Source organism: Rhea pennata, chromosome 8 (genome assembly GCF_028389875.1).
Source record: "Rhea pennata isolate bPtePen1 chromosome 8, bPtePen1.pri, whole genome shotgun sequence".
NCBI lineage: Eukaryota > Metazoa > Chordata > Aves > Rheiformes > Rheidae > Rhea > Rhea pennata.
Window position 1 is genome coordinate 19,248,962 of NC_084670.1, and position 15,971 is coordinate 19,264,932.

A 15,971-nucleotide genomic window follows, 5' to 3' on the forward strand; every position below is an offset into this window, starting at 1 on the left:
CAGTTTTATATTCCCTGGGAACAGCAAGAGATGTAGGACAGAGATCACAGTATCTTTTGAAAACTATACTCAAAGCTAAAAAAAATTTGCAAATAATTTCCCAGAAGTCACCTTCTCTCCTCTAGTCGTCTTGATCCTACAGAGATCTGGGAGACATTTCACCTGGAAATCATTCTTCACATCCAAAAAGATTAAGAGCATGTTTCCAAAAAGTGCCAGGATTACAAAAAAGTGTATTTTGTAGGTCACAGTGGCAAGAGACCTGTCTTAAAAGACACCCCCCCCACCAAAAAAGAAAAAAAATGGAAAAAAAACCAAAAAACCCCACGTCACTTAGTTGTTTGAGTATTTTTCAACTTCCAAGTTAAAAACCACAACTGGCTCTCTAAAGTATAGAAAATGTTGTTAAAATAGATTTAAAGTTATCTTTGGCATCTGTATTACTCCTTTTAAAGGACAACAGATATAAAGCACCTAACTTAAGACTGTATTACCTCATGATGTTTAAAGTTTAGAAGTTATACTGATTACGTAAAAATGAAATGAGCAAAAGCAGCATTTTGAAAATATTTTAGATACACTGTGTAGCATCTGATAGCATTACCAATTCTGACTACCAATTCTCTGAAAATAAAAATTTAAAATCTACCTGAACAAGGAAAATTTTACTTACAACTCTGACAGACTACTAACCACTTACACATTCAGTGCCATTGTCTTGCTCTTTGTGTGCTTCAAGTTTTACAGTTTTAAATGGTTATCAAATATTAATGTCAACTGAAAAATGCATGCCAAGTGGTAAGCAAGGGAAACACTAAGTTCTTGCATAAAGCTGTCTCCTAATGCAGACAGCCAACATGTAATAAAAAGTTACAGAATGTTACAGAACATGCTCTGCAATCCCTTTTATGGGCTTGAATACATACTAGCTAAAATTTAGCTTTAAATATATAGAAGAAATCTGCTAAGGTTAAAATTAAAGACTACATTTGACATATTTCCATAAGTAACTAAAATCTAGCATCAAAATACACTTAATGTATTCCTGAAGATGCAAGAAATTGGCTTAGAGTATTAAAAGGAATATATATTACAAAGTTTCATTTAAGAACAATTTAAACTTAAGCACTTGAGTCCTAAATCAGAAAAAGTCTGTAAGACTAGAAACCACTACTCTTAAACTTGCTTCTGCCTCCAAAGGTGTCTTGTGGTCTGCCAGTGTAATTTGTGGGTAAGCACGTTAATTCTAATCTTTAGTACCACTCCTGTAATCTAGGTAACGCATACAAGCCTTGCAACATCCAACAGGAAGCAAAGACAGCTGCTGTGTAATATATATAAAGTGACTACATATACAAAGAGGCAGTACATAAAATGCAGAACTTAAACTGTTTATAAATCATTTAATTCCATTCAGTTTGAATTAGTAGTAGAAACAAGTAGCAAAGCTCCTCCCCCTTTTCTTTTGTCCCAGTATGTGATTTATGTTGAAATGGGTAACTAGCTCAAGATTATTTTCAGTCAGTTTTCCTTAAACTTTCAACTTTAATGAAAACTCAGCAATTCAAACTTCGTATACAATTTCCTCCAGATACACTAACTCCTTACTTTAGTACTACCTCCTGAAGTGGGACATTGCCCTGAATAGTGAATACATTTTTACAAAAGCGGCTTTTAACTAACACCTCAGTGTCTAATCAAAAGGAACATCACAGAAATGCAGCCTGACAGTACCTAACCCAGGTTACAAATCCTGCAGTGTCTGTACACTCAAGCCATTTACATTATATCAGCTAAAGCAGAGTAACTATCACTTGACCTTACAGTTTAAAGTATAGTGTAAATCTTACTGCACCAAAGACAGGGGAATCAATCTTATGTAGTTACTGACAACTGAAAAAACACTTCCCCCCATCCCCACCCAGAAGCTGCATCTTGTAAGGCCTACAGCAATGCAAAAAACATTTTAGGCCAAAATCCTCCTAAGCTAGCAAAAGTAAGGAATGCTGTAGAAATAGCTTTAGCAATGAAAGGAAAACAGATAAGAGAAGGAAAATGCAAGGTGGAAGATGCTGATTAATGGAAAGAACAAATAGCAATAGGTCATGCATTGCTGAAAAGTCACACTGTGTCCAAGTCAAGTGGATATTAAAAGCTCTGAAGGAAATTCAGGTCAGGACTTCTTGTTTGAATCAGTGACAATCCTCAAAATTTCGGGTTTTCACACAATGGTTTCAGCCTTTAACAATAAAGCCGTAAGGTATAAGCATCTAAACTTCATGCCCAATAAAATGACTCAGCTAGTAAGGAAGGAAGTGCAGCATTAATCTGACACTGTAAATATACACAATTGTTCTTCACAGTATTAGCTATTGCCAACCAGAAGTAGCACCATCTATTTCTGCACATCTTTCATTATGCATCACTTGTTCTTCTAATTCTGATAGATTGAGTAAAACATTAAAGAGATGCCATGAAGTCTCTAGAGAATCCATTTAAGTGTTTGACATACATTTACTAAAAATAAAGGTATTAACTGATTTATGTGCAGGTGAACTCTTGAGTGAAATCATGTATTGAGGAATTTAAGGATGATTTTTGTATTTTCCATAATTTCAATTATTCTCAATATTGTAATCCTTATTTTGGAATCTTTTCAGTTCAAGTCAATGGAAGGAAAGAAACGCATATGAGTAGATCATCTAAGGGGGTGAGTTGTGCATAGAGTGGAAATCTACAGAGCTTGTTACAATATTCTTGAAGCCTCGATTTTTGTCTATTTTCTTTCCTAAAGTGTTCATCAAATACAAGTTGAAAGACCTAAATAAGTCAGTTTACTGACTTACAATTCAACGTAACTACAGAGGTCCACTAGTTAGGCATAAGAGGAATCAGAAGGCTATTCTGGGAAAAAAAAAAAAAAAAAAGAGAGAGGAAAAAAAATAACACTCCACATCCAACACCTTCCCCCCACCTAAGTTTCTTCATACCATTTGTAGTTACTATTACTTTCATTGAAAGGTAAGGTTAAAAAAAAAAGAGAGAGAGAGAGAGACAAACTTTTTTATTTAGTTTACCTTGTGCTTAATCAGTTTAGCTTTGAATGCCATACTGCCAATTACTTATGCATGCAGTGTTTTACTCAGTAATAGGAATATTACAACTTGAATTTATTACAAACAAATCTTACCATGATTGAAGCCTGACTGTAGGATTATTATTCTCCAATAAGTAATAAAAGCAGATGAATTTCATCATTTTAGCTGCAAGCTGCACCATATTTAAGATGCACACAAAATTTTGAGCTCAGGAAAGTAAGACTAAAGCCAAATACATAGCTAAGATTAAACCTAAACCTCTTTTGTGCCATAACTTACTTGAAAAACTCCCTACAAACAGTCATATGTCTGTAAAGATTTTGGAGTTAAGGAAACCAGAAGCCAATAAGGCCATTAGAAAGTTATTAGGAATCTTCCTAACCTAACCTCATCCAACCGCAGACTTCTTGGAATTTTGGCAAGAGACAGACAGCAGAAGAGCTAAGAATGAGACTTCTAGAGAGCCACTGAAGGGAAGGACTTTCCTTAAGGCTGCTTTCAGTCTTGGAAAGAAATAATTTTATGTTGTTCAGTTGGGAAATGAGGGGGCCAGGGAAGAAAATCAGAGAGGCATATATTTGCTGACTAGCATTTGTAAACAGACTAACATTTAAGCTGAGAACCTCTCTTTCCCAAGAACACAGAAAGAAACAAGCGCATAAACAGTTGAATCAGTGGTCTAGATTAAAAATGCTTTCAGAGTTATTTCTTGGACAAATTTGGACCTTTTTCTTATAAAGATGAACTTCAGGTTTTCTTTTCATCCTGATGTAAGCAATGTGGTGTGGGGTCATTGAGAACAGAAGTGAATCCAAGAAAGCCTTGGGAGAGAGGCAGTGTTCCTCACCCATTTTCTTTAAGAACACAACAGCCCTTCAGTATCACAGGAGCATTTCTACCAGTTCTGCTTGCTTCTAGGACCATATAAAATTTTCTTGAATAAGATTCTTGGGCAAGAATAATTGTTTTTTAACTACTAATCTAAGCTTGTCCAGGACAAGAGAGAACTTAAAAGATTTAAGCAAAAGGGAGACAATCTATTTTAACTTCTAGGAAGATGCTTTTAAAAAAACATGAAATAAGATTTTTATCTTTCCTTAAGGATGATTTTGAATACATCCTTCATTCTTCTCTGAAGAAAAGGCAGAAACAAATCTTTCAAGAATAGTAATACACCATGTGCTATCTGAAGAACAGAGCACAAAGAAACAAGCTGCATCTTCCTGGACATTTTTTTTTAACCTCTTGAGACTAACCGAAGGAGAATAATAGATTTTTCCCCTTCTATTCAAGTAACACCTCCTAAATTTTCATTCTCGTATTGCTTGTACTATTAGAGTGTTCTGGATTGCTTAGAGGACAAAACTTCAAGATTCAGGGATTTTAAGCTCTGTAAGACATTTCTGACAGCAGCAAAGATCAAGACAAATTCCAGAGAACACTGGCATCCATAAATAAGTTTTTTTTTCATAGTGACATGATATAGATATCTAAGTGCATCTTGCAATGAGTTAACGTTTATCAGATAAGAGCCATACTGACCGCTAAGAAGGGCAATGGTTTGGAAGTCTGCAAAAGCATAAACACTTTATAAAATTAAGCACCTTAAAGTTATATTCACAGTTCTTTGATACATAGCTGCTTGGGGTTCCCATACTGGAACAGATTAGGGAAGTAGCTGAAATCTGGGTGTTAAACCTCTCTTCTCTACAAGATGTGAAGCATAGCAGTAGTACATTGCTTCTGTGCCACAACAACACTATTAGCTGAGAAAACCTGGATAGTAATAGCAACACACTTTCTGCTGGTACCTTCCAGTTCTTACTGGTTTTCCTCACAGTGATTCCAGGTTTGCATTACACCTGACTAGTAGCCTAAAATTGCAAATATTGATAGCACAGGAGTCTTGTCACTAAAGCGTTGATTAGGCTGAATTTTGCAGTTGCCACATCATGGTGCCATCACCATCTGATGGATCATATCACCAGATATGGTGAATTAAAATGTCTAGCTCCTTCAGTTGCCACAGATTCAGAACCACATACACATGTATAATGCTGGCCAAAGAGATAAATAATGTTTATTAGAAGGCCACAATATTGGCGCCATTTATGATAACTTATGTTTAGTATTTGTTCATTATTCTGTTCCATCCTTTAAATGAAGGACCTGCAAGTCTTCTGATGTAAATGTCTGTATAAATGCAGTCCTGGAGGAAAAGAGTTCAACATGCAGAATCAACATATTGATGACCATGCCACGACCTTTAATCTTGCTCCCCTCCTCCCGCTCATTAAACTATAATTTTAAACTGGACTCAGATTAATGCAAAGTTTCTACAACTACAGTGTATTGAATGTATAGTCACCAAGAACTCTATTTCTGTGTCTTGTGCATGTTAGCCAGTTGGGAGGTTGTGGTCAGCATGTCATACACACCATCGCCCTATCTTCAGGAAGATGAATTTGCTAATTTATTTGTAACGTTTCTTTTAGCTTTTGCAGAAGTAGAATCAAACAGCAGTTAGCCAAAGAGCAAAGAGTATAGTCATTAATGGATCTACACAAAGACATTTAGGTGCAGATTCTGAGAACTGGTTTATTTAACTGGTACTGGCTGAAGTACATTAATCCTAACACTCAGCAATTGAGGATGAACATTTGTCTCTTGCTATTGCCAGATTGAAATTTTGCTCTTTCATGAAACAATGCACACAATTCTCTGCTTAGCAACTCTGCTAATCAAAGACTTCTTAATTATTATGTATTAGAACTGACTTACCCATAAATACTACAGGCATACATTTCAGGCTTAATCTTACATTATCTCAAAATCAGCCCAGTGGGTTAGGCTCAAAATAAAGGACTATGCATGAAGTATTATTTTCCTTTTCAAGGTTTTATTTAAATACTAGACATAAACATCAGATATATTAGAGTGAAGAATGAGTCATCTGTAAGCAAGGAATTCCAGGCTTTTGAAAAAGCCTGTAATGAAGCAAGGGTGCTATCAGCATAGAACTTACATACAGAGTTTCTTCCTACTACTTCTATCCTGGAACGAGCTGCCTTTGTTCCTGTAGTGCTTAAATAGTTTGGAAATGAATTGAGCCACAACAAGCTACTGTCAAAATTTGCTCTCCCTAATTAGCATTTTCTTTCACACAAACAGAAGTGCTAATAAAGACTTGTCTAGTCTTAATTGGTTAGAAAACACCAGTATTACTCAGAATTATCATTGTTTGGTCAGCTAATGAACCTCCTCTTCATTCCATCACGGTCACATTAAGTTACACGCATTAAACATACGTTTGTGTCTTCATGAAACTCATGTTGCTCAGCCAGGCATATAACAAGTGCTTGTACAGAGAAAGTTATACAACAGCTTTACAAAAGCAATCCTACATTATCTTTTGGAGGAAATTGTTCCTTCTCTTTTAAGTTTAGGCTGAGCAGAAGAAAAAGTCAATACAGTTCTTTATACAGTTCCTTATTTATGTTTTTGCAAAATATCCTAGCTTCCAGGAATTCTGCAAACAGCTTACTTTCTCATAAAGAAGCAAGATAGTTATAGTCCTTTAATGGAAAACAGAAAGTTATTGATTTTAAATTTGTTTTTAAGTGAGCTTAGTGATTGGTAAAGGTGCTGGACAGATAGCCCTAGAGACTATCCTTTATCTATGGCACAGACAGCATTCCAAGATCCTCCACTGTATTTTAATTCTCAAGGGATGGGTCCCAGAAAGCTTGAATCTACAAAGATGGCTATGAAAAAACCTATATTTAAAGGATGCGATTATTTAACAAAAGCAAGAAGGCAGCAAACATTAGTAGGATTGCATTGCTCTGTAATGTTATGATTTTAAGCAACTTGTCAGAACTGTGTATTAGAAGGCATATGGAAGCAGTCTAAAATACAAAGATGACTGGGCATTTTGCACACAGTGCAGTGTTAGGTAAAGACATTTCTTCACAATACATGATGAACTGAAATGAGCCAATGAGCATTGTAGTTACATAAGCCATTTTGGTTTCATGACTTTCTGATCTTTTTAACTAACAGAAAGTTACTACAACTACTAGAGCAAGGAAGTTTGAAGACAAATTTCATAGGTTGAAGAGTCTGGCAGTTTTTTTTATAACTTAAAATCTGTTAACCGACATTAAGCAAGCATCCTTTTTCTTTTTAAGCAATCTCAATACCCATCACATAATTCATCCTCACAACAGCAAGCACTAAAAAATCTCCAGAGTCTCATGCTGGCACAAATATAGTCTAGTTTAATTCAATTAGCCTTAAAACATGTAGCAAATGGAAACTCAGACAAGCTTATTTTCACACATATAGCTCCAAAAGCAGTACCTGTAACGCAACAATATATGATCAAATCATGAAATTAAGCGGGAAGAAGCTGGAAAATAGAAATTGATCTCATTTTAATGAGAAATTATGTAACAAATTGTTTCTTATGTCCTAGGATATAATGGTAAGATTCATATATAAGAATTAATCTAATTCATTTAAAATAATTTATATTGGCAAAATCAGGTACTGAAACTATAACAGCTACTAGATAAGCAAAATCTACTATGCCTAAAAGATCTGACAAAAGGTGCAAGTGATCAAAGACAGAATTTTATCACTTACCTCATGATGCAGTTCTGCTATCTGATCTTTTAGTTCTCTGATATACTGGTTAGAATCAGATTTATTAAGCTGTCCTTGAATTTTTCCTTCTTCTCTCTGTTTTTGTAGAAGACGACTTGAAGTTATTCACAGCTATTCAGTATTAAAATCTTCAAATTAACTGTCTGCATATTTTGTCATGAAAAGAAGCTACCCACACATTTACCATTTATCTGTCCATCCAGCATTCTTCATCTGGCTGAGGTTATCAGCAAGTATCTAGAGGCTTCAATAAGTTAAACCAAGGTGACCCTCCTCCAAACTATGTTGAGAGCTAAAGGCAGGACTCCATGGAAGAGCATGAAAAATTAAAGCTTCACATGTGGAAGAACATTTACAACCAACGTAAAAGAGGTTCCATGTGCAATTCAGTAGATCATTTCTAGAGCATACTAAAACATAACTTAGTGTACGTATTTTGACCAATGTAAGATTTTCATTTAGTAACAAGGAATTTTTGTCTGCCTCCAAATGACAAGTGATACAGGTTCTTTCCTCACATTTTAAAATGTGCACTGGGGAACACCATACATGACAAGCTTTTATATTTTAACTTAATTTAGAAAAAGTATTATTTATTGCATAGAAGCTGCACAGAACACAAGTGAAGTCCCCTACTACCAGCAATATGACAGCTATGGAGTTAAATTGGCAAGTAAAAAAGCTGGCAGTAGAGGAAACATTGAGATTTCCCAAATTTCTCTTTGTTGGTCAGATGCTGCTCCAAAGCACGGATGATCTTTTGTTGAAGATGTTCAGACCTGAAAGCCTGCAACACTAACTTTTCAGCTTGCCTCTGCAGAGTCCTGAAATGACCGAACCAAATTCATGGCAAATTCATTTATCTCAGCTAAATAACTAGACCGTCTGGAGAACTTTTCTGAAAACAGACCATGTCTTCAGTTTGTTAGGCACTAGTGAACAGTGGCGTTTCTTTCACTGAGTTATTTCTAAAACAACCATCAACTTTAGAGGATTCAAGCACTTTTAACTTTTATACAATTCTTTAACCCTAATTGTAAATCACATACAACCAAAACAGAAACCAGCCGGGGGGAAGAGAAGATTGAGGGGCGAATCTTATCAATGTGTGTAAGTATCTGAAGAGAAGGTGTCAAGGGGACGGGGACAAACTCTTTTCAGTTGTCCCATGTGACAAGACAAGAGGCAATGGGCAGAAGTTGAAGCACAGGAAGTTCCACCTGACCGTGAGGGGGAATTTCTTCCCTGTGAGAGTGACAGAGCACTGGACCAGGTTGCCCAGAGAGGTTGTGGAGTCTCCTTCTCTGGAGATGTTCAAGGCCTGCCTGGACGCAACCCTAACGTGCTCTAGGTGACCCTGCTGAGCAGGGAGGCTGGACTGGATGATCTCCAGAGGTCTCTTCCAACCTCACCAATTCCATGATATAATGAGACCGTCTGGCTTTTCTACCTGTTACTCATTTTGATGAATTTCTACTCATATTTGAAGAAAGCAAGCAATAAATTTCAACAACAGCAAGTCCAAAGGATAAGTCAGTCATTTGCAAGCAGAATTTAAATACCAGTGCCTTGTAGAACAAAGAAGAGCATCAACAGTTCTTTAAAACACAAAGCAGCAAGTATTAATAAAGGGTTTCTATAAAACATTTCTCTTAATTATCAACCCTATGACCCAACATATGCCAGGAACTAAGGGAGAGGGACAATATACCTCCTTCCAAACCCTTTTGCTGCATGAAGAGAACCACCTTGAGAGTCCTGTCAGTATTGGCAATTTAGAAGCAATTTCTGTAATTACAGAGCTCCCTCTTCCCTCCCTCTCCTGCAGCAATGTAGCAGGCAATACAATTTTACTAGGAAAAAAAATGAATTTCCTGTATTCAGTATTCACAGAATCTGCAACATGAAGGCCCAAGTTCCTTTACTGTATAATTCCATGTTGCTACAGGTTGCTTTGGAAACTTGATTCAGCATGAAGTTTCTCCTGTCATAAATAGGTTAAAAAAAGAAACAAGAAACTCACGTCTGTACAGGATACTGGGTAAATCAGAACAGAAGCATGACCTGCAAGTTACAAATAATGCAGCTCTATACAGGAAAAGCTTCATTATTGTCACTAGCTATAATTCCTGACAATGGAATGGCCTGTTCCGTTGTGGCAGCAGGAATATATGGGAGAAATGCTCATTTTAGTTGTTTCCCTTTGAAAGACTTTGACTTTGCCACTTAAGCCTCTTATTCTAGGGATTCCAGATTACTATACAACCATAAAGTGAGCAAGAGAAAAGCAAGGTTTCTGCCGTAAGTAGTACATATGTGCTAGAGCCCTCTTAACACAGGTGTAGTAAATATCTAATCTTACACTGGAACTGGGCACACAAGAAGCATAAAACTGGCATTCCAAAGTTAAGTCAGTACCAATCAATACCAGAAGCAATAAAGTTTACTAGCTTAAGTTCAGCACTGCAGTAATAGCTGAAAGCTGTGTCTGCAGTGCTGTACAAGTACTCCATATTGGTGATTATACACTGTACCATTATAGCTGGATGTTTTTCTTGCTTTTCATTCCTGATAACATCATAAAGTTACATACTACATTTCTGTCGTGTTTGCTTATAATAATGTAATTTGTAATGTAATTTGCTGATGAAAGAACAGACTAGCTCCAATCAGGTGAAACTGAATGTGGGGCATAAATCTGTTCTACATGGTTCTTAGTGAAGGGCAGAAAAGCTTCAGTTTTCCTTTCAGAACTTATGGATTTTGCGTAGCTGACAATTGAAAAAAAAAAAAAAAAAACCACACCATTTAACACAAAACAGGGAACCCAGTAATATCTTTTTCTAGGAAGACACTTGTCAAAGAACAGTCAGATTGTAACCTCCCCTTGCAACCTTTGAAGCTCATGGTTTTAACTGCCTGCAACAAAAGTGAGATAATTCTAGCTCTTAACTATACAAAGCCCATGTTCCATAAGCTACAACAAAAATCTTTCCATGGCGGATAAAGTGGAAGGATGCCAGAAGAGAGAAATTTTAAGACAAGATACAAGAGCCTTCTTCATAACTGCTGTTCAGAGATGAACAGCACTAAACTGTTACTAAACAGTTTACTAAAGTAACAGTTACTATTTATTCTATAAAACATATGTAAACAGCTGAAAATTTACATCTTTCAAATGAACCAAAACAAACATTCTATAAAAATTAGTTTAATCTAAGAAAATAATCTGTAAATTACTGAATATTCTTGAAAGTCATGAGGAAAGGTTTCTACATAAGTGGAAAAAAAAAAAACATCTTACTTGAGGAATTGTTTCACTTTCCAATCACATTACATATTTGTATTAAGCTCAAATTAATTTCTAACAGCTTCCAGCTTGTGATAAATTAGCATTTGGCATTCAAAGGCAAATTTAAATATGAGACACAAATTTGGTAGGAACATTATTTTACACTAGTTTCTCATTAAGGCAGCTTTACAGGCATCAAAACAAAAAAGAGCTGTTGGCAGGAAAATACTTCAATGTGTGCAGTTCCTTTTACCATTGCAGCAACCAATATAAACATCTTTTTCTATTATATTTTGGTATGTCAGATAGAAGACTTTCTCCCAAATAACTTTAGTTCTAGATTTACTTCTCCATCTACACTAGGTTATACAGCACATTATTTCTTGATTATTGTAAAAGTCTTTTTTAGTCTTAAAAACTTTAAGATGATGTTAAGATCACTTGATAAAAATACTGTTATCAGTGTGTGCACCTCCCGAGACAGTAAATACCTTCCCTATTACAAAATAAACTTCAAATTCTAACCCCATGCAGGTTAGAAAGTACACACCATACTTCTGGATGACATTAGTTGTGGTGTGGCACTAATCTGCCTGCCAAAAACAGTCAGTACACTCGCTCTAAACATTTACTGGCCTAGGGATGGAAACTGCACAGAGTTACGTTCACATTTCAGTCAGTAGTTTAAGAAAGCCTCAGTAGCTTTAGCTTGGCTTTTTCCATGTCAACTATAATATAATAATTACGTAGATACAAATTTTTACTCTTAAAACTAACCCACTCACCAGGCACCCTGACATTAATATCATGGTTCCCATTTGTTCTTGGTTCAGAAACTGAACTAAACTTGACCTGAAACAGAGGGACAGCAAATTAGCTAGGTTAAAAGTTACAGGGAAGTGGGACAAACTGAAGAGAAGGTGTAACAAGTTTTGAATGGAACTGAAGAAGAGGTAAGGACTTTAGATAGCAACACAAATTCTTGCAGGTTTTCTCTTCAGACTGCTGTTTGCACAGTGTGGCTTTTGCATTTACTTAATTTGTTAAGGTACTGCAGGGTAAGATAACCTTCTTTCAGGAAGAACTACTTGTCCTCTACCATCCTGTTTCTCCAGAGAAGCATGTTTTCCATTTCTCCTATTCTACTGCTACCAGCCTTCAATCCACTTTCAAGAATCATAACCCTCTGAATACCAGATTAATTCATTCTCTCCCTGAAGGGCCAACAGGATATATTAAAAAGGTTTCTAAACTCAGGAAAAAAGAACAAAACAAAAAACCCACCCACCAAAAAAAAAAAAAGGCAAAAAAAACAAAACAAAAAACTAAACAAAAAACAAACCCAATTCTACATGGACTAAGTCTTGTCTGGTCCCAGCCATCTCAGCCTAGGAAACAGCTATGGCAGATGGAAGCTCAACTATGGAGGTAAAGGATACCTGGGACTGGGGAACAAAGGACTGTTGACCCAAAGGACAAGAGCCTTCACTCTCCATGGTCCAACCTCAGCATGTTGGAAGGTTGGAGCCCATATTCAGGATATTCCTTGTATCTTTTTTGTCAAATCTGTTACTATTACAGCTAGCTTCTAGCTTCAAGGGTTGAGCCACACTGATGTGCTGGGAAAAAAATGCTTTTAGCATGGATCCATTTGGCAAATCTTCTACAGCTCAAACTAATCAACTCTCTTAAATAGTAAGGCTGAATGATAATAGCTGAAAAGATAACTACAACATTAAGTGCCTAGCATTTTTTATACTGCACATTCTTTGTTCTTGAGTAGTTCTGTACTTCTGAAGACAATATTCAAACCAAATGAACTGCTTCAAAGTGAACTTCAAGATTCCACCTACAATTTAAGAAGTTAAGGTATGAATATCATGCCTTTCAAAAGGAAACAGCACAAGCAAATAGTAATCTCTCTCTTCATAGGGGTTTAAAAATCTAAGATTATACACATAGGATGTGGGTTTTGCGTTTTTTTTTTTTTTTTTTTTTGAGGGGGAGCACTATTACAGAAAATCTGAGGTATTTGAGAATGTCACAACAAAATGCCTGGTGTCTAGGCAATAACAGCTACTTTAATGAACAATTAAAAACTAGACTACTTATCAAGAAGCAAAAAAATTTGAGTTATCAAAACAAAAGCGTGAAAGCTACGCAATTACGGAATCCAGGAAGCTTAAGAAAATAAGAATCATATTTTCTAAAAGAACAACAGAAATGACATTAAATAAATTTTATATATAATCTAGGGTACCGCTTCTGCATACTGGTACTAACGCAATGCCTACCCTCTCCTTTCCAGGATAGTTTCTAGAAATGTAATATCTTGTTGGTGCTACATAGTATCATCTGAGACCCATCATCTTTATTTCATTACATTTAGAAATAAATAGTAAATCCTCGTCTCTTACCATCTCTTCCAACACCAGGCCAGCTCTACCAGGTAGCAATTTCTAACGAGGTTAGAAATTCATGCATTAGGAATTTGCCAAACTCCACAAGCATTCTGCTGGCCAGGTATCACCTCTCTCAAGGAAAAGGTACACAAAACAGTTTAAGCAGCCAATATCCAATCTAGCCTCCTGCCCAAGAGACTGCCTTCAGAGAGGGAGTAGCATAGGCAGCAAAGGTGCAGGGAACAGCACTACAGATCAACAGAAGCAGCTGCTAAGACTGACCTCACTCAGGCCCCTTCAGTTTTGGGGATCTCACCTCTCACACAGCTCTGAAATATCACAGATAGGGTACTTGTCTGCATACCAAGATCTACACTGAAAGCTCCTGAGGGGGGAAAAAGTCATGTTTTAATACACAGAACTCTGCTCCCCCAAATTTTGCTTCTTAGAATGAGGAACAAGTTTGAAGTATCAGTTGAGATTCATGGCTGTAGTGTCAGACTTGGATCCTCCTTTGTCAGGCTAAGGGAAAAGTAGCTTTTTTTTGTACCTTCACAAAAGGAAGCAGCTGGTCTTGTGAAACACATTAGTTGATGTCTATCAAGAACTACTGAGGATGTGGAGACCTTCTAAACTCAGCATAGGACCAGGATGCACAGCTGGCAACAGAAGAGTGCAGGGACAGACTGTTCCAGAGAACATGGTTCTTAAATTACTGAAACTATTACTAAACATTACTGTATAGGAACCACAAAAACCATCTATAGTAGTAGTAATGATAAAAATAAGTTGAAACAGAAAACCCTGGAAAACACTTGGAACATACTGCAAACTTTAAGCCTGCTTTCATGCTGCTAGACCAAGAAAACTCTATGTATAAGTTGGACAAGATCAAAGTCATCTGAGTAACAGTTGCAGGTGTTTCACTCTGAGGAGTACAAGCCCAAAGTTTTCTAAACAGTCTTGAAGTTCAGAGTAAGAAAATAAATACATGTCAACAAGCAAATAGCCCATTTTTAAATAACAAGAAAACTTCTAAAGTTGTTTTTGATTTATATCTACAGACTTAAAATGCACAAAACAAAACCAACGGTTTTATATGTAGCTAAAATCCAGAAACACCAGACAGTTCCTGCTCTGGAGATCACCATGTATCAGCTTTACTGAAAACACTTGAAGAAAAGAATATCTGCCCCATACCCTTATATTGGTCTTTTCTGACTTAGAAATCTAACAATCTATCTCAGTCCCCTTTTCAGGGGAAACTTTTAAACTCTTACTCTGGCAAAAGACACTGCTTTAAAAATGTAAATGAAGTTTATTGAGAAGGGTAAATGTGGTAACTAGTGTCCTCTCAGTGACTTTACAGTGACTCATTCTAGACTTTCAAAAAACACATCACTAACATCACACACCACTATTGATAAGAGTAAAAAAAGTTTCCTGTAATTTGAAATGATGGAAACAATTTCTTTACTCAACAGTCAGTACTTGGAAAAGTTATTAAACAGAGGTCATAGAAAGGCTTCATTCTAGAGAAATAGCGCTAAAAGTTTAAACTGTGTGGGAGAAAACTAGCACAATCATGGATTTCCTTTACAGTTGCTCTCAGAGGAGCTCTGACATGGTTAACGATAGGGTAAATGTGACAAAATTCTCTGAATCTGCCAGGAAGCACACCAGAAGGAAGTGATGTTACCCCCTGTCCAGAGCAGCCTAACAAACATAGGAATGAATTCTGACAGCTAATTTTCCCTTTAAGATTACTCAGGTCTAAAAAAAAATAGTTTCCTATTTCACAAACAGGCTGCAAGGCTCCCCATCCCAAAGCAGCAGCGGGGAGCTCGCGAGGGCAGCTGCAAGGCGCGAGCCGGCGCGAGCCGAGGGCCGGCGCTGAGGGCTCGGAGCAGAGCCTGCAGCTGCCCCGCTCAGCTCCCTCGGCCTGCCCGCGCCTCCATGTGCGTTACAAGCTAGAGTAATCAACGGGCGGGGGGAACCGCGACTTATTTAGCCTTGCCTGGATTTCTCAAAAGCCTCTCTCTCTCTCTGTTTGTCCTTTTTTCAACTGTTGTGAGGGAGGGGCTTTCTTCCCCCCACCCTTAAATTACTGCTGAGTGACCAAGAGGACTGCCCACCTGGGATCAGAAGGAGCACTTCCTGTAAGGCCAAAGAGTAGAGAAGTTTAGTAGATTTTCTTCCGGCAGCTTTAGGAAGGCACACAGAGGCTAAGAGCAATAGGATTTTAAAGGCTGATATTAAGAAATTAAAGGCATATGCTTGCTGCTGCTTGCAGCTATCCACTTAGTTCAGGTGAAAATATGGAAGACCAATTCCTCAACTCCCTGAGGAAACAAACTCTGGGTTTTGCTGACTGATTATAGACATAAAGACATATTCCTTGCTCCTGGCTCCCACCTCTTTGCACATTATAAAGGGATGGGACAGAAGGGGTCACAGAGCGCAGCCTGGCCAGAGCAAGTCAGGTGCTGCTGAGCCTCATCTTCCCTCTTT

General features: G+C 37.1%; 1 protein-coding gene across 8 annotated transcripts in view; it reads right to left on the reverse strand.

Moving 5' to 3' along the window:
- Window positions 1–15,971, reverse strand: part of EVI5 (ecotropic viral integration site 5) — an 87,340-nt gene that overhangs the window by 21,420 nt on the left and 49,949 nt on the right. For 5 of the 8 annotated variants that reach the window (XM_062581563.1, XM_062581569.1, XM_062581561.1 and 2 more), the window contains one exon: window positions 7,746–7,841. In XM_062581563.1, coding sequence (XP_062437547.1) covers window positions 7,746–7,841 — 96 coding nt within the window. Of the gene's footprint in view, window positions 1–5,153; window positions 5,308–7,367; window positions 7,510–7,745; window positions 7,842–15,971 lie in introns of those variants that run through there. The other 3 variants (XM_062581567.1, XM_062581564.1, XM_062581566.1) reach the window with 3 other exon arrangements.